This window comes from Hyperolius riggenbachi, chromosome 1 (genome assembly GCF_040937935.1).
Source record: "Hyperolius riggenbachi isolate aHypRig1 chromosome 1, aHypRig1.pri, whole genome shotgun sequence".
Taxonomy (NCBI): Eukaryota; Metazoa; Chordata; class Amphibia; order Anura; family Hyperoliidae; genus Hyperolius; species Hyperolius riggenbachi.
In genome coordinates this window covers 513,654,051-513,676,192 of record NC_090646.1, presented here as the reverse complement: position 1 = coordinate 513,676,192, position 22,142 = coordinate 513,654,051, and the positions used below count along the sequence as shown (strand labels likewise).

The 22,142-nt window shown below is 47.7% G+C and overlaps 1 protein-coding gene across 1 annotated transcript in view; it reads left to right on the top strand.

Annotated features, from left to right (window-relative positions):
• Positions 1-22,142, top strand: part of LOC137532969 (speedy protein 1-A-like) — a 65,825-nt gene that overhangs the window by 11,739 nt on the left and 31,944 nt on the right. Inside the window, exons 3-6 of the mRNA XM_068254082.1 lie at positions 11,447-11,521; positions 12,661-12,876; positions 13,426-13,597; positions 15,921-16,041. Of these exons, the coding sequence (XP_068110183.1) occupies positions 11,447-11,521; positions 12,661-12,876; positions 13,426-13,597; positions 15,921-16,041 (584 nt within the window). The remainder of the gene's footprint in view (positions 1-11,446; positions 11,522-12,660; positions 12,877-13,425; positions 13,598-15,920; positions 16,042-22,142) is intronic.

The following is a 22,142-nucleotide window of genomic DNA, read 5'->3' as shown; positions in this document are numbered from 1 at the left end:
ACATTGTCCATACCCTCCTCTTCCATCTCCTCAAACTCGTCATATGTCATTGTGGGGGGCCGCCGCCGTGGAGTACAGCTCCCCAGCACAACCGTCAGGGGAAACACCTCTTCCCTTGCCCCTCCCTCTTTCACCGGATTTCTTCCTCATTTCACTTATCCTTACAGTACACGCTGACTGGCAGCAGTACAGTGGCAGTACAGAAATGCTATACAGTGGTGGGTGAGCGGTGTACCACTATTGCCAGCAGCGACACAGAGCACAATGCTATACAGTGGCGGGTGAGCGGTGTACTACTGTTCCCAGCAGACAAAGAGTGGCAGTAAACACAATGCTATATAGTGTGGCTGAGCCGTGTACACAGAGTGGCAGTAAACACAATGCTATATAGTCTGCTATATAGTCACCCCGAACGGGGTGATGTTCTGCAGCACCCGAACAGTGGCGAACACTGTTCGCCCAACACTACTGGGAACGCAGATTTTAGTACCTAAACACACGATACAACATGTTTTCCGGGGTCGGACTCTGAGGCACATACAGATGGTCCCGATCATCATCCTCATCATACAACTCTTCTCCTGAGTCTGACCCACCCACCACCTCTGCCACCCCAACATCCCCAGACACAGTCACAGACCCCTCATCGTCCTCAACATTAACTTGGGATGCTGGCCTGAGCCCGACCTCCTCCTCCACATCAGGCCCCATCATCCCCTCAATGGCAGCCCTCATTAATCGCTCTGGCGCCGGACCGATGGACACAACGTTCTCCTCCGGGGAGGGCTGCTGCTGACCACTGGCTGCTGGGGTGGATGTTATAGCTTGCGTGGGGCGTTGGCTGTTGCTGTTGTTGGGAGTGCTGCTCACAGCGGAGGTCTCTGAGGAACTCATGGTGAGCTCATATAGTGGTTGACGGTGAGTGGAGTATTACTGATCCCAGCAATATACACACTGACTGGCAGAGTACGCAATGCTATATAGTCTGGCTGAGCCGTGTACACAGAGTGGCAGTGAACAATGCTATATAGTCTGGCTGAGCGGTGTACACAGAGTGGCAGTACACACAATGCTATATAGTCTGGCTGAGCCATGTACACAGAGTGGCAGTAAACAATGGTATATAGTCTGGCTGAGCGGTGTACACAGAGTGTCAGTAAACAATGGTATATAGTCTGGCTGAGCGGTGTACACAGAGTGTCAGTAAACAATGGTATATAGTCTGGCTGAGCGGTGTACACAGAGTGTCAGTAAACAATGGTATATAGTCTGGCTGAGCGGTGTACACCGAGTGTCAGTAAACAATGGTATATAGTCTGGCTGAGCGGTGTACACAGAGTGTCAGTAAACAATGGTATATAGTCTGGCTGAGCGGTGTACACAGAGTGTCAGTAAACAATGGTATATAGTCTGGCTGAGCGGTGTACACAGAGTGTCAGTAAACAATGGTATATAGTCTGGCTGAGCGGTGTACACAGAGTGGCAGTACACACAATGCTATATAGTCTGGCTGAGCGGTGTACACAGAGTGGCAGTACACACAATGCTATAGAGTCTGGCTGAGCGGTGTACACAGAGTGGCAGTACACACAATGCTATGTAGTCTGGCTGAGCGGTGTACACAGAGTGGCAGTAAACACAATGCTATATATAGCGTGGCTGAGCGAGGTGCACAGTGGCAGTACACACAATGCTATATAGTCAGGCTGAGCCGTGTACACAGAGTGGCAGTACACACAATGCTATATAGTGTGGCTGAGCGAGCGGTGTACTACTATTCCCAGCAGACACAGAACAGTAAACACAATGCTATATAGTGTGGGTGAGCGAGCGGTGTACCACTATTCCCAGCAGACACAGAACAGTAAACAGAATGCTATATAGTGTGGCTGAACGAGCGGTGTACCACTATTCCCAGCAGACACAGAACAGTAAACAGAATGCTATATAGTGTGGCTGAGCGAGCGGTGTACCACTATTCCCAGCAGACACAGAACAGTGAACAGAATGCTATATAGTGTGGCTGAGCGAGCGGTGTACTACTATTCCCAGCAGACACAGAACAGTAAACAGAATGCTATATAGTGTGGCTGAGCGAGGTACACAGAGTGGCAGTAAACAGAATGCTATATAGTGTGGCTGAGCGAGCGGTGTACTACTGTTCCCAGCAGCGACACACAATGACTGGGGGGGACCCTGGCTAGCGTGGCTGGAGAGCGAACTACCCTGCCTGCCTACCCAAAGCTAAACCCACAGAGAAATGGCGGAGATATGACGTGGTTCGGGTATTTATTTACCCGAACCACGTGACCGTTCGGCCAATCAGAGCGCGTTCGGGCCCGAACCACGTGACCCGTTCGGCCAATCACAGCGCTAGCCGAACGTTCGGGGAACGTTCGGCCATGCGCTCTTAGTTCGGCCATGTGGCCGAACGGTTTGGCCGAGCACCGTCAGGTGTTCGGCCGAACTCGAACATCACCCGAACAGGGTGATGTTCTGCAGAACCCGAACAGTGGCGAACACTGTTCGCCCATCACTAACAATGAGGGACTGAAAGAGACCCGCAGGGGGACAGAAGGAGGCACAAAGTGGGGCAGGAGGCGGCACAATGGAGACAGATTGAGGCACAAATGGGGACAAAATGAGGCACAGGAGGAAAGGAGGAGGCACAGGGGGACTGAAGGAGGCACACAGGGACAGGAGGCACACAGGGAACCGAAGGAGGCACAATGGGGGACAAAAAAAGCACGAAGGGGGGCAGAAGGAAGCACAGGGAGACAGTAGGAGGCACAAAGAGGGACAGAAGTATGCACAAAGGGGGACAGAAGGAGGCACAAAAGGGGGACAGAAGATGGTATAGGGGGATGTAAGGAGGCTCAGGGAGACAGAAGGCAGAGGGGGACAGAAAGAGCCACAGGGAGACAAAGAAGGCACAAAGTGGCGCAGAAGGAGGCACAGGGGGACAGAGTAAGGCGCAGGGGACAGAGGTGGCACATGGGGACTGAAGAGGCACATGGAGACAGAAGGAGGCACAAAGGGAGACAGAAGGAGGCACAGGAGGACAGAAGGAGGCAGAGTGGGACTGAAGGAGGAACAGCGGGCAGAGGTAGCTCAAGGGGACAAATAAAGGCAAAGGGACAGAAGGAGACACAGGGGGACAGAAGGAGGCACAAAGGGGCAAAGAAGGAGGCAGAGGTGGCACATGGAGAAAGAAGGAGGCACAAAGGGAGACAGGACAAACGGGGTCAGACATGGCACAAGGGACTGCAGAAAGCACAAGGAGACAAAAGGAGGCACAAAAGGGACAGAAGTAGGCACAAAGGGGCACAAAGGGGGAAAGAATGATGCACAAGGCACACAGGTGGCAGCTGCCTCTAACTTATGCTAAGTAGATGTAGCAGAAGCAAGCAATAGAACACCATGGGGCAGGGCTAAGTCTGTGGGTGGGGCTTAATTTGGGGTTGGGCTTAATACAGCAACATGGCGCCCCCCAGGACCAATGGCACTCCAGGCAATGGCCTGTACTGCCTATGCCTAGAGGCTCCCCTGCTGGAACCCACTAGCAATACGTTACTAAGCCATTACTAAGCAGTTGTGATTTGAAAAGCTCTTGCTAATGTACTGCTATGGGTATGAGCCCACTTGAGCGATGTGATTTTATAAAAATCCCCCATAGCATTGCATTAGCAAGAGGTTTTTCAAATCACTAGTGCTTAGAAAAGGCTGCTTAGTGGGTGTGAGCCCTTAATGCTATGCATGTGAGCAGGTGTTCCCAAAGGGGCGCAGTTTCAGTGCTTGCGCCATCTTCCCTAGATACGCCACTGCTCACATTAATACTTCCTACTGTGAGTGGCTATATAGGCAAAAATACAGCATAGTGCATTTCACTCAAGGACATATATACCTCCTATAATTTTCATGATATAGATACTATATATATATATATATATATATATATATATATATATATATATATATATATATATATATATATATATATATATAGTATCTATATCATGAAAATTATAGGAGGTATGTATATAGTCCTAAAATAGTCCCAGCATAGAAAAAACTTGATGATAACCTTCAACTACCAGTTTTCCACACACAGTACATCCCCAGCATGCACTCTGTACCCCACTCTCATGATGAATCCTCTACTCCCCCTGAACCTCACTCACACAATACTTCTCCTATTTGTTTCCTCCTCTGCATGATACTGAACACACACCTGAGACTTTCCCTATAATGTTGTTCAAAAATGGTCTAGGTGGTCAGCAACATTTCCTAACCTGAGAGTGTACTTGCAAAGTCTAGGTAGTAACCGGTACTAAGAAAAAAAGCAAAGAAAAAAAGATAAAGTGAAGAATAGAAGACAATACTAAAGGAGGAGTGTGAGAGAGAGAAGAGGTACAAAAAAGAAAAGAAACGAAGGTTCGGGGACAACACTGAAAGAAGGAGGAACCGCTGTCACCAAGAGGGGCCCAAGGGCCACCCATATAGTGAAAGAGTAACGGTGGCCACACATGTTACAATTTTTCTGTTTGATTTTACTCCAATTTGATTAAAACAATCGATTGTGTGAAAAAATCAAGAGACATTTTTATTTGTCATTTCTCAATTAAAATATATTGGAGGGTTGGAAAAATCAGATCAATTTTGTCAGAAATGTAATGTTGTGTGATGGGGGGGCGCACAGCCCCGCCAAAAACAGGCCTGCGGCAATCCAGATCTGACGCACATCCAAACAGAAAATACGGAAGTGCACGGAAGCGCATTGTAAAAATACGCTTCTGTGCATGCGCACCACCACTGGCATCATTTTTTCAATTCCTGCGTCGCCATGGACTTACATTACTTCCAGTCCGTCGCAGGTCATTGCAGAGGTTACGCGGCAACGTCGGTATTCGCTTGCGGTAGATCGTTGACTTCCGGCGCACCGCACCACTTGCTGTATGAAAATGCCCATAGGCTTTCATTAGCATAGCGGTGAGGTGCAGTAAAATGACCCACCGCACCACATCAGTATGAAAGGCCCCTAAGGGTAAAAGTGGTTACAGTCAGTGGTAGACTTTTATACTGAAGGGAAGGGGTAGTGGGGAGCCATTAAGTGTGGGGTGGAGCCCTTCAAAGATCTCCCATAGTTACACTCTTGCAGTCACATCAAGCAGATGCCTGGTCACAAGTGCTTTGCTTAGAAGACTTGTTTGTTCTGTCTGTTTAAAGGGACCTTGAACACAGGATAAAAATAAGCTTTCTCCAGGCCCCCCGTACAATGTGAGGTCCCTCGGCGTCTTTTGGGTCCCCTGCATTCTCTCACTCTCAGCTCTGGTAGCGCGTAACACCGGGAGTCTTGCACAACTGCGCATGCACGCCCCATCCACATGCCTGGCTCGATCAAGCACCTGTCGACGTACGTGTTCTGCACAAGCATGGTTCATTCTTTTCAGAACGCACATGCGCTGAACGCTCATGGAAACGAGTGCGTGATCCTGCGGGGTGCTTGGATGGATTGCGCATGTGCAGGTGCGAACGACTCCTTCCGCTACCAGAACTGCCAGCAGGGAAACAGAGGGGACCCAGATGACGCTGCAGAAGCCTCAAGTAAGTTCAAATACCATTTTTACCCTGTGTTCAGGGTCCCTTTAAAAGTAAATGTTACCTCTCCAGTTAATATATCATTCAGCAGTTGTTTTTACCTTTTACAAGCTTTTTCAAGAAATGCAATGAAACCAGTTGTTTCTATCCATTTTGATAACCCATGCCAGGCACCTTTTGCCAGGATGCCCAAAGGAGCTGTTCAACAAGGAGAGGGGCTGCAGTACATGGATGACACATATGGAAGAGGGAGCAGCACATGGAATGGGAGGGTGATGGAGGGTGCTTCAGTACATGGATGACACACATGGAAGAGGGAGCAGCACATGGAATGGGAGGGTGATGGAGGGTGCTGCTGTACATGGATGACACACATGGAAGAGGGGGCAGCACATGGAATGGGAGGGTGATGGAGGGTGCTGCTGTACATGGATGACACACATGGAAGATGGGGCAGCACATGGAATGGGAAGGTGCTGCTGTACATGGATGATACACATGGAAGATGGGGCTGCACATGGAATGGGAGGGGCGCTGCTGTACATGGATGATACACATGGAAAATGGGGCTGCACATGGAATGGGAGGGTGCTGCTGTACTTGGATGATACACATGGAAGAGGGGGCTGCACATGGAATAGGAGGGGGCTGCAGTACATGGATGATACACATGGAAGAGGGGACAGCACATAAAAGGGGGGGGGGGGGTAATGCTGTACATGGATGATACACATGGAAGATGGGGCTGTACATAGAATGGGAGGTTGCTGCTGTACATAGATGATACACATGGAAGATGGGGCTGCACATGGAATACTAGGGTGATGGGAGGGTGCTGCTGTACATGGGTGATACACACGGAAAATGGGGCTGCACATGGAATGGGAGGGTGCTGCTGTACATGGATGATACACATGGAAGATGGGGCTGCACATGGAATCGGAGGATGCTGCTGTACATGGTTGATACACATGGAAGAGGGGGCAGCAAATGGAATGGTAGGGTGCTGCTGTACATGGATGATACAACTGGAAGATGGGGCTGCACGTGGAATGGGAGTTTGCTGCTGTACATGGATGATACACATGGAAGATGGGGCATCACATAAAAGGGGGGGGGGTAATGCTGTACATGGATGATACACATGGAAGAGGGGGCTGCACACGGAATGGTAGGGTGCTGCTGTACATGGATGATACACATGGAAGATGGGGCTGTACATGGAATGGGAGGTTGCTGCTGTACATGGATGATACACATGGAAGATGGGGCTGCACATGGAATGCTAGGGTGATGGGAGGGTGCTGCTGTACATGGATGATACACATGGAAGATGGGGCTGCACATGGAATGCTATGGTGATGGGAGGGTGCTGCTGTACATGGGTGATACACACGGAAAATGGGGCTGCACATGGAATGGGAGGGTGCTGCTGTACATGGATGATACACATGGAAGATGGGGCTGCACATGGAATGGGAGGGTGCTGCTGTACATGGATGACACACATGGAATAGGGGGCAGCACATGGAATGGGAGGGTGCTGCTGTACATGGATGATACACATGGAAGATGGGGATGCAAAGGGAATGGGAGGGTGCTGCTGTACATGGATGATACACATGGAAGATGAGGATGCACATGGAATGGGAGGGTGCTGCTTTACATGGATGATACACATGGAAGATGGGGCTGCACATGGAATGGGAGGGTGCTGCTGTACATGGATGATACACATGGAAGATGGGGCTGCACATGGAATGGGAGGGGTGCTGTGACACAAGAAAGGGGAGTTACAACATACTTAGCCAAGGGGCACAAAAAGTATAAATTCGGCCTTGCTCAGCAGACCTGGGGGCAGCAATGGGTATTAATTAAAAATGATCTGCTAACAACTGATTAGGATTTCTCAACCTCATCTAGGTCATATCAGCTCATATTGAGGAGAGGATTCCCAAAAGGAGCATTATTGGCTGTGTGATGCTCCGTAGCAAGAGGGGGATTTTTTAATGAACAAATTCAAAGCATCCTTGGTTTATTTAATCTAAAAAAAAATGTTATTAATGTGATGGCCTGCATACTGCATTAATGGCTATCACAAATTGGCAATTTACTGGTTAGAGTAATTCTTACCTACGTAGAAGCCAATCCCCTATTAATGTAGCTGATCGGCTACTAGTATCTACATCAAGTACCCAACTAGCCGCCCAGGCACCCAAAAACTCATATATTACATTGACATCTATTAGGCGCCTACAGATCCAAATTGACCTGATCAACACTTATTTACCTCTCAGCAAGACTCAGACGGGGGGACCTAATAGCAGACAATCTGTAAAACATCCAATGCATGTTTTCTGGATCGTATGATTTACTCACTGGAGATGTTTGGAGATGCCTTAGTTACTAAGGCACATTAGGCCCAGAGTAAATTAGTGCATTAGGCCAAGAGTACATTAGTACATTAGGCCCAGAGTATATTAGTACATTAGGCCCAGAGTATATTAGTACATTAGGCCCAGAGTACATTAGTACATTAGGCCAAGAGTACATTAGTACATTAGGCCCAGAGTGTCTGTCTATTGCTATGCGAAGCTGGAGAACACATGTGATCCTATAAAGTCTCAAAGTGGGAGATGCACTGCAGTTAAAGGATGACCAAACTGATTTACTCCCCCTGCTGCTGCTTCGGAGAGGAGGTACCCACTACCTTCAACAGTGAAAAGACAAGTGTAGTATTGATGAAGTAGCGCTGGGTATAAAGTATTATTGTTAGTTTATTGAATGATATATGTAAAAACCAATACAATATTGGCAGCACAGGTACACATGCAATAAATGTACTTCTTAGGACTAAGGGCTTGATTCACAAAAGAGTGCTAACTGTTAGCACGGCCGTTTTCGCGTGAATTTTCGCATCGCGCGCGTTCGCGAATTTTCGCGCGAAACGATAACGTTTTCACGCGCAAGCGCGAATTTTCGCGTGAAAACGATAGCAATTTTGTGGTAAAATTCACGTTTGCGCGCGGAAACGTTATCGTTTCGCGCGAAAATTCGCGATCGCGCGCAATGCGAAAATTCGCGCGAAAACGGCCGTGCTAACAGTTAGCACCCTTTTGTGAATCAAGCCCTTTTAAGTATAAACAGTCCTGGTAATCCGGAGACCGCAACTCAAATAACCGGCAGTCTCAACCAACCAGCACAAATCACTGGCAGTGCTTACAATGGTTAAGGCCAACTTATTAGGGCTAATTTCCAGTATGCAGAGGAAGATCCGTGCGCTCAGCCAGGGGCGGTGCTTGCAAGCCCATTCATTATAATGAATGGGATTGCAGGCGCAATCACCCCAAATGGAGGCAACCATGTGCTGCAATGCAGTGCAAAGTTTAGGCATGATAAGTTTAGGTGTGATAAGTTTAGGCATGATAAGTTTAAGCGCCAACTGCGTTAGCACCGCAGTGCACAGCTGATCAAAAGTTTTACGCTAGCAAAGTCTGGTGCACTTTGTATAAAGTTTAATGGCGCTGCTTTGCGTGCGGGACTTTGCAAGCGATCTAAACTTATCTAAACTTATCATGCCTAAACTTATCACACCTAAACTTATCACGCCTAAACTTATCACACCTAAACTGGCTTTTCACCAGCGTGGTGCAATGGTTATCATGCCTAAAGTCTCTAACTGGGTTAGCACCGCTTTGTGAATCGAGCCCAATGGGTGCAGTGTATGCACTCTTTGATGTCCCTGTGATCACATTTCCATAAGCGCGGCTGAAAGCGCACATATGGAAGCAAGCCCTAATGCTGTTTATGGGCCCTGTTGTGCTTAAAGACTGGGTTCCACAACTCCTCCAAGGTTAATATACTTTCAATTACTGTATTTTAACATTTACTACAGACTTCATGGTATATGTGTATATATCTATATATATAAATAACTGATGGTAATAACAGGCTGGGTTCACACTTTGTGCGTTGCATAATATATGTGTCATACATGTACTACAATGGACTCTGAACACATTATAATGGCTATCATTCATAAAAGCAGTGCAGTAAAAAAAATCAGTGTGGGAAAATACCGCATTCGGTAGTTTAGACTTCTGTGTGCTCATTCATAAAAATGTTTACAGTTGCGATACAAGTTCGGTATTTTCCCTGGACTAGGCAGGCGGTATGTTTGTGTAACATGAGAAGCTGCCGAGTTGATACATTTTCTCCTCCAGAGACAGCGTTACTACAGAAGAGGCAGCCCCAGCATCCCTTTACACATGCATTTTTTTTTAGAAACGGGATTCTCCATGCCCTGAATCTGTGTATTAGTCTTTCTAAACAATCTATTTAATTGCCACAACTTAGAGGAAGTTCAAAAAAATGTTACACATGCAGGCTTTCCGATGTGAAATATATCTGAAAACAGGTACCCAAGGGGTTAAAAAAAACAGCCTTGGTATTCTGGAATGTTTTTTTTTTTTTGCTCTGCTCTCACTGCAGCTGGGAGGTCTGTCTCATTAGCTGAGCTGTTCTCCGCATGCTTATCGCTACTTCAAAGGGAGCGGTAATCTCTGTGCTGACACCGCTTGCTCTAATCTTTATGAATTGACATTTAGTTACATTTGTTAACATAATCACCGCACATGGCGGTAATTTATCGCTCTGCTCGGGAATGTCAGTTTCTCATGCGGAAACAGCCTTTATGAATAAACATTTAGCTAAGTGGTCGGTAAATTCAGCTGTTTTCAGCATTTCCGCATGCGGAAATGCTTTATGAATGATAGCCAATGTGTGTTTACTACAATGGACACTGGATTATTAGTTATAAATGTATGTGTATGGCAATGCACACGGCATGCATTATAATCACCTAGTATTGAATGTAAGAAATGCCGGTTGACACGTAATACACTGTAATGTAAAATGCGGCTATACTGCGCTGAGCTGTGTGTGCGCAATAGTAGCTGATCAGCAGTTAGTAGCCAATCGGTTAATATTGGGCGCTGAATAGACGCAATTTACATTGCTGTGTATTATTTGGCAACCGAGACGGGCACCTAAATGAACTGCTTGGTTATAATATCGAGCTGTGCATGGTGGTAAATGATCAATTCCAGGTGGACAGGATAGCAATGTTACAGAACATCTTATAATGTATGCCTACCTTTCGCCATATAAAAGGGGCTGCATAGATGTACATCTTTATGTGTATACACTGATTGTATAGGATATACGTTTACCCAGCTTCTATGATGAGATTTCATATGTGAACCCATCAGTTGTATCATGACTCCAACGCTATCCACTTGCTGGTTACACACAGTTCTGGAGCATGTGCCTGGCCTTCCCTCTCCAGCTCCACTGAAAGAAATAGGACCATGGTGGTGTAGTAAAGTCTGTATTATAAAACACTACTGTGAACAGTCATCATTTGCTTTAACATATGCTAAACTACCATTAAAAGGTTATTAGATCTAAAGCCCCATCTACACCATTAGAGATTGCAGCGATCCGGCGGCTCGATTAGCCGCCGGATCGCCTCTTCCGCGTGCCCGCCGCGTCCCCGCTCGCGCGCCGCATTCGATTCCCCGCTCGTGCCCGCTCGTCCCCGCCGGCGCCGCTTATCTTCTGCTCGATTCCCTGCCATTGTCCCCTAGCGGGGAGCGAGCAGGGAATCGGCGGAAGCAAGATCCGTCCTGTCGGATCTTATCAATCGAGCCGCATCAGCGGCTCGATTGATAAGGATCATCGGAGCCTCATCTACCCGTGTAGATGAGGCTTAATGTTCTATACTAGTATATTAATAGTTACAGATAATTGTGAGTTGTACTGAACATCCTATGTCTTTCTGATACAGGACTGGAGGAGAGGACGCCTGCCCACCGGAGAGATCCAGAAAGCGCCCAGCTCCCAATGACACTGAGGAAAGACCGTAAGTACAAATATCAAATATTAATGTTAGGTTATTATCAATCATAGCAGTGGCGTAGCAATAGGGATGCAGAGGTTGCGACTGTGCAGGGCCCTCCCTCATCCATCTTATTAGCTTTTCATTAGTGCTATGCTGGTGATGAACACCTGCATATGTGCATTGCATAGTAGTAATCCTTAAATAACGGTTTCCTTACTCTGATTACACCTGTCTGACACTGCAGATGTCCTTGGTAGGTTTCGAAGCTCTATACCAATAGAGTGCTTGGGGCCCCATGTAAAAACTTGTACTGGGCCCCAAGCTCCTTAGTTATGCCACTGATTCATAGGGATACCCATACAGCTGAAGTTGACCCAGAACCCCCTGGGTGGTAACTCACGTGACTCATAGGGCTCAATACACAGTAAACAACAGTGAGACCATTAAATACCACATTCAGTATGTTACACTTTTTATTCCGGAAATCACTCAGATTTTAACACGTGATAATATAACAACAACAGCATAACATTTGTAAAGCGCTTTTCTCCTGCAGGACCCAATACAGTAAAACCGCATTATCCAGCACCAACAGGGATTGGCTGATGTCACATAAGTGAAGTTTCTGGTTGCTTGAGAGTCAATGTTACAGATAGGCCTAGCTAAAAACAGTGCTATACCCCAATTTATATAAATACCATAAACTCTTATTCATGTTTAAATACAGTAATTAAAAACAAATTATGACAAAGGACAGACTTTACTTAATATAACGAAGGTTTATTACTGTATAAAGAATTGTAAAAGTAGATTTATGCATCCTGCAAGGTCAGGGATTTTTTTCTGATTGCTGGAGACTTCTGGTAATCTGGTTAACTGAGTTCCGGATAACGGGGGTTTACTGTATACTGTGTATACTGTATACACAGATACAGACTTTATTCAACACTTATTTTGCTTCCTTTAGGCCCAAACTTCTGTTCACCAGCACAGGCTACATATGCACAGCTTCCCTCAAGTCTACAATGGCTTTGTTGTACCATTCCAGTTATTTGTATACTGTTCTCAAATGATGTACCCAGTTCAATGAAAGAGGGCTGATTTTGTACATTTGGAAAATGCATGTCCACCATAATTCTTTGTTACCATTACTCTTACAGAGAGAAAAGATGGGCGAAGTGGGCGAGCCAACAGCAGCAGCCAGTGGAGCCAGAGGTCTGGGCGGCTTTCTGTGAGATCCTGGAGGATGACTGCATCCAGCGATTCCTGTCCAGAGACCGGTGCCTTAGGATCTCGGACAAGTACCAAGTACTTGTCTACTTCGTTCGTGCTGGCCTGAGGAGAGAGGAATTCAAGGGACACTTTTTTGCCGCCCTGTAAGTATTGTGCTTGTATTTTTTTAACTACAGGGAGACTAGAAGATCTTGGCCAGAGAATGCAGCTTGAGTACTTCTAAGGCCTCTTTTCCATGCTAAACTGCTTTTTTGTCAAGCAGTTCAGCCGCCTGTGTGCCGGCCACAAGCGCCATTCAGCTTCAATTACATGCATGTGAATGGCAGTGTTTGGTGAAACCACATGTCGTGTTTGACATGAGATGGTATTGCCCCATGGTGAAAATCCATCTCATGTCTCATCTGAGCATGGATGCAACTCCATGGAGTGCCGCTTGTCCACTGCCTGTGGCTGTGCTGAGCTCTAGCAAGTGCTCGTCCGGTATACAGAAGCAGCTGACAGGCTGTGAATTCACCGCCTTCAGCTGCTCATGGAAAAAAGTATTGTCATACCATAGTATTCATCTATAACCTTTGTGTTAGCGTGAAGAAAGAACTGCTCTGGCCATGATCCTGTACCACCAATGAATTAGTATGGTCTGCAAAAGTATAAATCTATTTTAATTTACTCCTGTTGTCATTTCATTATTGTAGGTTCTTAGCCAACCAGGTGGAGGAGGATGCCAGCTACTACCGGCAGAACATCTATCCCTGGGCCCTGGGCTGCATGTGGGAGGAGAACAAGGACAAGCTCCACCGGTGCCGGGATGACCTCCTGCGCAGGATGAAACACCAGGCCAGGGTGTCTCGTAAGATGTGTGACCAGGTATGGGAAGATAATCAGAAAGAAGTGTGAAGTTATGTTTGTAAAAGATTAAAGCAAACCTGTGAGATCCATACATGTAAAATGTAAATACTTTCGTTGATAGAGGGAGGCCTCTGGATCCTCCAGTGGCTTCCCATGTCCTCCTCCCGATAACAAATCTAGCACTGGGACTCTCAGAAATTAGAGGCTGTGCTCCCATACGCAAATAACGTGGCTGCACTGCACAGTCTGGCTCCATGCTACCACACAGGTGCAATGCAGCTGAGCTCTGTCAATAAGCCCTTGTCCATGGGCTTCAGGGTGGAGGGCCCCAGCACTGGAACAGTGAGGAGGAGGATGATGGGGAAGCCTCTGGATTGTACAGAGGTTTCCCTATACACCAGCTAAGTACCCATGTGGGGCACTTTTTCCACTATAAGTATGCGTCATATAACCTGGGGGAAGTATTACATTTTTATGGGGAATTAAAGCAAGCTTCTGAAAAGTTAGGTTATCTTGGTAGGGTGCTTTATATTGGCACCGTTGTGTTGCTGTTGTTTTGCCCAAATGCTGGGCACTGAAAGCAAAAATAACCCCAGCAAATATCAGTTAGGGTTAGGCAAATACTGGGAGAGTTAAGGTGGCCATACATCTATAGACTTGGCGGCCGATCGACCATCGGATTCAGTAATTATTATTGAATCTGATTATAATCGTTGCCACCAAGAGCATGCCCAATCAACAATTCTACCAATTTCGGTTGGTAATAGTTTGAATGTGTCAATCGGAAAATCTGCTGGAAGATTTTGTTAAGTCATGCTCGATCGGGTGCGCAGGAATGAAACAGTGTGCGATAATCGCAAATGGCAAATGCAATGAAACCCCCAGCTGCTGTCCCCCCTAATATTTTATGTCCCCCACCCCAGTCCATGGGCAACACGGTGGAGTAGTGATTATGGCTCCGTGTCTGCGTGGGTTACCTCCGGGCACTCCAGTTTCCTTCCACATTCCAAAAACGTACAGATAAGTTAATTGGCTTCCCCCTAAAGATTGGCCCTATACTAGAATACATGCATTACATGATATATACATACGATTATGGTAGGGACTAGATTGTGAGCCCCTCTAACAGTTAGTACCAAGATAATATACTCTGTACAGTGCTGCGTAATATGTCAGTGTTATATAAATACTTAATAATAATAATAATAATAATAATAATCCCACTGCCCTGCAGTTATACTTTACCTGTCACACTGAGTGTCCATGCCCTATTTCCGCACTTGGGCCCCACATGACCACCGGCATATAGCATGTCAGAATGAAGGGTGGAATCGATAATTTCTGATCTTTTTTCTGAACTATTTTCCGATCACTTCTGTACAAAATTGATCAGAAAAACAGAGATTAGATCTGTCATAAATTATCATTTCAACCTGTCAATCTGATAGGAAATTGCATGGTGTGTACTGGGCTTTAGAGGCAAAGGATCATAGCTAGGCAATTTGCATTACTTAAAAAGAAATAAATATGGCAGCCTCCGTATACTTCTCACTTCAAGGGTCCTTTAACATTGGGGAAAGGTAATTTGGGATTAAAGACGTACCGAATATACTTATATATAAGTTGACCTCATGTATAAGTCAACCCCAAAATTTGACCCCCTTAAAGGGGTTCTTTCGCGAAAAAAGTAGGCAGTTAAAAAATGTGACAGATGACAGGTTTTGGGCCAGTCCATCTTTTTAAGGGGGATTCTCAGGACTTTCTTTGTTTTCAACAGCATTTCCTGAACAACAGTTGCAAAATCTAACTGACATAATAGTGTGCAAGTGAATAGGGAGGCAGGCTGGTATGTTGCTATTTTGGCATTTAAACTGCTGTTCAGGAAATGCTGTTGAAAACAAAGAAAGTCCTGAGAATCCCCCTTAAAAAGATGGACTGGCCCAAAACCTGTCATCTGTCACATTTTTTAACTGCCTACTTTTTTCGCGAAATAACCCCTTTAACAAAGTATTATAGTTTGAAGAAGAACATGAATTCTAACTGATCTGTTTGTTTCATTCTAGCTCAGGCATAGGCAAACTCGGCCCTCCAGCTGTTACGGAACTACAAGTCCCATAATGCATTTGCCTTTGAGTCATGATTGTGGCTGTCAGACTCCTGCAATGCATTGTGGGACTTGTAGTTCCTTAACAGCTGGAGGGCCAAGTTTGCCCATGCCTGTTCTAGCTCCTCGCAGAACATCCGAGCTACTGGGCCTGGAAGAGGTGCCGCCTGGATCACCATGGTGGAGCCATCCGTGAGCATACAATAACCATTTTAGAAAAACTCTTGTATCCCGCAGGTCCCAGATTCGTGCCATGCCCATTCTGTGACTCCTTCACACTCCATGTCAGCCAGTGGAGAAGATGATGCCCCTCCTCCAGCCAGGAAGACCCTGGAGTCATTGTCCTGGATCCATAAAGGTCAGTGCTAATACAGCGAGTTTGTAACATCTGAGGGTGCACCATTACCATCTCGTGTGCAGCACACACATGGTCGGGGGTGTCAGGTATTATAGCCTGGGTTTTAAGGGATGCACACATCGTTTTGTGTGGGGAAGGGTGGGTGTATCAGCCGGCGAGGGGGAGGGGGTTATTAGGCTCTTTCTGATGGGAGTTTCTTAGGCTTGGTGGTTAATGTTTTTAGGAGGATGATTATCCTCTGGGGGAAGGGATTCTATTATTATATAATAGGATACTACTGATATTATTGAGAGCCTATTTTTGCCCTGGATGGGAAGGGGGGTGGGGTGGGGGGTAATGCTTTTGTTAGAGAGGTTGTAGTTATCCAAATTGGGGTGGGGGTATGATTCTTTAGTAGGAGCATCTCGCCACAGCCAGGCCAGCGTCACCACAGCCAGGCCAGTATTTCCACCAGCTGGGCCAACCTTACCACCAGCCAGGCCAGCATCACCACCAACCAGGCCACAACATTACCACCAGCCCAGGCCAGCATCACCACCATCCAGGCCAGAATTTTCACCAGCCAGACCAGCATAGCCACAGCAAGGCCACAACATCAGTACCAGCTAGGCCACAGCATCACCACCAGCCAAGCCAGCATCGCCACCAGCCTGGCCACAGCATCACCAACAGCCAGGACACAACATCACCACCAGACAGACCAGAATTTTCACCAGCCAGGCCAGCATTCCCACCAGCCAGACCAGCATAGCCACAGCCAGGACAGCATCACCACCAGCCAAGCCAGCATCACCACCAGTCAAGCCACAACATCATCACCAGCCAGGCAACAACATCACCACCGGCCAGGCCAGCATCACCACCAGCCAGACCACAACATTACCACCAACCAGGCCAGCATCAGCACAGCCAAGCCAGCATTTCCATCAGCCAGACCAGCATAGCCACAGCCAGGCCAGCATCACCACCAGCCAAGCCACAAATTCAATACCAGCCAGACCAGCATCACCACCAGCCAGTCCAGCATCTCACCTAAGCCAGGCCAGCGTCAACACAGCCAGGACAGCATTTCCACCAGCCAGGTCAGCATTACCACCAGCTAGGCCAACCTTACCAAAAGCAAGGCCAGTATCACCACCAGCCAGGCCTGCATTACCACCAGCCAGGCCACAACACCACCACCAACCAGGCCAGAATTTTTACCAGCCAGGCCAGCATTTCCACCAGCCAGACCAGCATAGCCACAGCAAGGCCAGCATCACCACCAGCCAGGCCAGCATCACCACCAGCAAGGCCAGCATCACCACTAGCAAGGCCAGCATCACCACCAGCCAAGCCACATCATCACCACCAGCCAGGTCAGCAATACCACCAGCCAGGCCACAACATCACCACCAGCCAGGCTACAACATCACCACCAGCCAGGCCACAGCATCACCACCAGCCAAGCCAGAATCACCACAAGCCAGGCCAACATCAACCCCACCCAGGCCACAACATCACCACCAGCCAAGCCACATCCTCACCACCAGACAAGCCAGCAATACCACCAGCCAGGCCACAACATCACCACCAGCAAGGCCACAGCATCACCACCAGCCAAGACAGAATCGCCACCAGCCAGGCCAGCATCACCAAGAGCCAGGGCACAACATCAACAACAACCAGGCCACAACATCACCACCAGCCCGGCCAACATCATCATCAGCCAGACCAGCAACACCACCAGCCATGCCAGCATTTCCACGAGCCAGACCAGCATAGCCACAGCTAGGCCAGCATCACCACCAGCCAGGCCACAACATCACCAACAGCCAGGCCACAACATCACCACCAGCCAGGCCAGAATTTACACCAGCCAGGCCAGCATTTCCACCAGCCAGGCCAGCATAGCCACAGCCAGGCCAAAATCACCACCAGCCAGGCCAGCATCACTACCAACCAGGCCAGCATCACCATCAGCCAGACCACATCATCACCACCAGCCAGGCCAGAATTACCACCAGCCAGGCCACAACATCACCACCAGCCAGGCAACAACATCACCACCAGCCAGGCCACATGATCACCACCAGCCAAGCCAGAATCGCCACCAGCCAGGCCAGCATTACCACCAGCCAGGCCACAACATCAACTCCAGCCAGGCCACAACATCACTACCAGCCAGGCCAACATCATCATCAGCCAGACCAGCATCACCACCAGGCAGGCCACAGCATCACCACCAGCCAAGCCAGAATCGCCACCAGCCAGGCCAGCATCACCACCAGCCAGGCCACAACATCACCACCAGCAAGGCCACAACATCACCACTAGCCAGGCCAGCACCACCACCAGCCAGGCCAGCACCACCACCAGCCAGGCCACAACATCACCACCAACCAGGCCAGAATTTTCACCAGCCAGGCCAGTATTTTCACCAGCCAGACCACCAGCCAGGCCAGCCTCACCACCAGCCAGGCCAGCCTCACCACCAGCCAGGCCAGAGTTTTCACCAGCCAGGCCAGCATTTCCACCTGCCAGACCAGCATAGCCACAGCCAGGCCAGCATCCCCACCAACCAGTTGGAGGTGGTCTTGTTAGTTGTCCCGCTGATGGTGGTGGGGGACTCCAGTCTGGTGTGTGTGTGGGGGGGGAGGTTACAACATACAAGATAAATGCATGTATACGATACAAGTATCACAAGACTTCCACAATGCTGGGACCCTCTGATGCCTGTACCCGGCACATGCATTTGTCTTGTCTCTAGGGGATAAGGTAAATTCTCCCGTCTGTTCTGTACATGCTATACAAGACAGCCTCCACTTTTCCCTGATTTAGGGGCTAATCCCACTTGTCATTACACAATCCAATCCAGAGCTTGTACTGGCTGCTGAAGCTCTGCCATTGGATTGTATAATAGCAGACCTTAGCCCCAAGTCTGGAGAAGCCAAGGCCATCCTGTATGACATGTGCCAGAGTGCAGAGGAGCAGCATTGTCAGTCACGTTTGTGATCTGCAGTCTGCCTCAAAAATTATTAAACTAATCCGGTCTCATTGGGGTTTGGGAGGTTTACTTCTACATTGTAATTCTGCTTTAGAGGGGCAGGCCTGACTTGCTGGATGAACCTGCTGGGCAGTGGAGGAAGATAAGGGCCAGCTGATCCAGCGCTTCACGCCAAATTGGTGTTTTTCTGCCATCACACCCAGTCAGGATTGAAGCACTTCATACAGATCTGTTCATTTTTCTGGCTTCCAATGCTCCACTTCCTGCACTCAGACTGAGGCACATAATTAGGACATCCCCTGCATGCTTGCCTCTGTGTACAGAAAGTGGCCCAGTGGAAAAACTGAACAGATTTCTTTACTGCCTGAAACCTGACTTAAAGTGGGTCTCTGATGTGGTGTTTGAGCTGCTGGGGGAGGAGCTCAACCAACATATTACAGCCTGGGGTGGTTTTCTTCAAAATGTAAGGACTTTAATTTGAAACTTTTTGATGATTTGGAGCTAAGCCCCTCCATCTGGATTGAACACTACAATGCTAGAACCTGCTCTGGCTGCTCAGGCTCTGGTATTGCATTGTGTGGTACCAGAATGGGGGTGGGGCTTAGCTCTGAGTCATGGAGAGTGGTGTTCCTCTTGTTTGGTGTGTCCAGGATTCAGACACTTCCTGTGAGCACAGCCATCATCACAGCAGGTATTTGCAGGCAGCTGGAACCTGCACTCAGGTTTTATTGTTAGCCTAATACTTGTGGACCCTTTAAAAATGAATTGTACTGTAAAAGTAAACCAACCTCACTAAATTGAATTTCAAATTCATCTTACATTTAAGGCAGTGGTTAAATTCTATATTTTCTCACTTATCTTTACACCACCGCCTTTTTAAATGAATTCCCTGCTTTTAAGAAACATTGAGTCTTTTTTCTTTTTCTAAGAAGTCTAATTCTCAGACTTTCCCTTAGGTTTTTCTTTTTATCCAATACTGTTGGGGGGGGGGGGGGGGGGAACCAAAAAACATTGATGTTTTTGACACTCCTGTCTGTCAGGATTGGGTTTGAATCCCTGCAATGTTTATCAGCTTATTTCTCCTACAGTATCACCCATGTGCACCACCAATGCTCTTACTAGCAGGGATGGCAAATATGTATATTAATTTGTGTTTGGCCTACCATGCATACACAGGTAGTATTCTGGCATTGGGGTTTTCTGGGGATTAGTCGGTAGAATTCAATTATTTAGTTCCAAACTATTATTCTATATATGTAGGATGTGTACATATAGCTAATACAGTATGTCTTCTAGCCCTTTCCCTGATGATCCCTTAATTATAACAGGAAAACAACACACTTTGAGCAGATCTCCACTTTTTGTAGTAATGTATAGAGATGGCTCGAACCTCGAACGCGAACTTCCACAAAAGTTTGGTTCGCGCAAACTTTTGCGAACCGCAATAGACTTTAATGGGGAGGCGAACTTTGAAAACCACAAACATTTATGCTAACCACAAAAGTGATGGAAAAGATGTTTCAAGGGGTCTAACACCTGGAGGGGGGCATGGCGGAGTGGGATAGACGCCAAAAGTCCCGGGGAAAAATCTGGATTTGACGCACAGCAGCGTTTTAAGGGCAGAAATCACATTGCATACTAAATTGGAGGCCTAAAGTGCTTTAAAACATCTTGCATGTGTATACATCAATCAGGTAGTGTAATTAGTGTACTGCTTCACACTGACAGACCAAACTCACTTTGTAAAGCACCGCAAACAGCTATTTGTGTAGTGACGGCCGTGGTGGACTGTTGCGCACCATGACCAGAGTGCAGGCGATAGCGGTTTTCATGCCCATATGGTCACGGGCTGAGGTAGCTCAATGACAGAACAACAGTGACTGTCCAGCTGGTCGAATTTGGTCTGTTCAAAATGAAGCAATGACCTTATTATCTTGGGTGTGCCCCCCCCCCCCCCACCCCCGAGACACTCACATAGCCGGCACTCATTGCTTCATTGTGATACAATAAGGTACACAGAAGGAGTAGATATGCCTGGCACTCAGTACTGGGGGTGGAATTAGGTCCCTGCACCTTTAAATGGTAACTCCGTCCGTTATGATTCCCTGCTTCCCTGCTCAGTGGCATGTGTGGAGGCGTGCATCAAGGCTAGCATAGGCAATTGAAGATTTGTAGTACATATAAGACAGTCCGTGCACTGCGTCCTTCAATCACATAATTTATTTCAGGTTGTTACCAGCAGGTATAAGCATCATGGTATACAGGTTCACAGCATAAAAGAAGCGGAAGGATCTGACCTGTATTCCGGATGGGTGCGGAGGTGTGACCAGGGGGTGAGAGGACGGCACAACAGCCGTTTCGCGCCGGTATGGCGCTTGCTCGCGTGCGTGTGTCCTTGGGCCTCAATGACAGAACAACAGTGACTGTCCAGCTGGTCGAATTTGGTCTGTCCAAAATGAAGCAATGACCTTATTATCTTGGGTGTGCCCCCCCCCCCACCCCCGAGACACTCACATAGCCGGCACTCATTGCTTCATTGTGATACGCAAGCCCCTTCACCGTGGCAAGGTAACGATCACGAAGGGGAATTGACACATGTACATGCCTTTTGTTTTGTTGTTGCAGCTGCAGTGCAGCCAGAAAAATTAGGCAGGCATGTACACGCACCAGAAACATTATTATAGCGGCCGCTGCTAGCAGAGATGCTGTGTGGGGAGCGACTTAGTCTTGGGGCAGGCAGTCACACGGCGTGCATGCAGAGATGCTGTGTGTGGGGACTGACTTCGGCCAGGCCTGACCGTGCTTTGCAGACCACATGGTCAGATGGACCCTTGACCCAACGCTGTGTGCCAGAGATTACACCACTTGCCTTTCAACATCATGGTACAGTTTTGGTGCAGCTGTCACACAGGTGCAGTTAACAGGTATGCTCGGAGTGGTATATTACACAGCATGCGGTCACACAGGTACTGTGAACAATTATGCAATGACTGGTATTACAAATGTGCACCTGTCACACACAGACAGGTACCGGACAGGCACAGTGACACTGCGTTCGCTCACGTAGGTAGGTGGGTGCACTGTGAACAGGTAGGTGTATGCAGTGATGGGTATT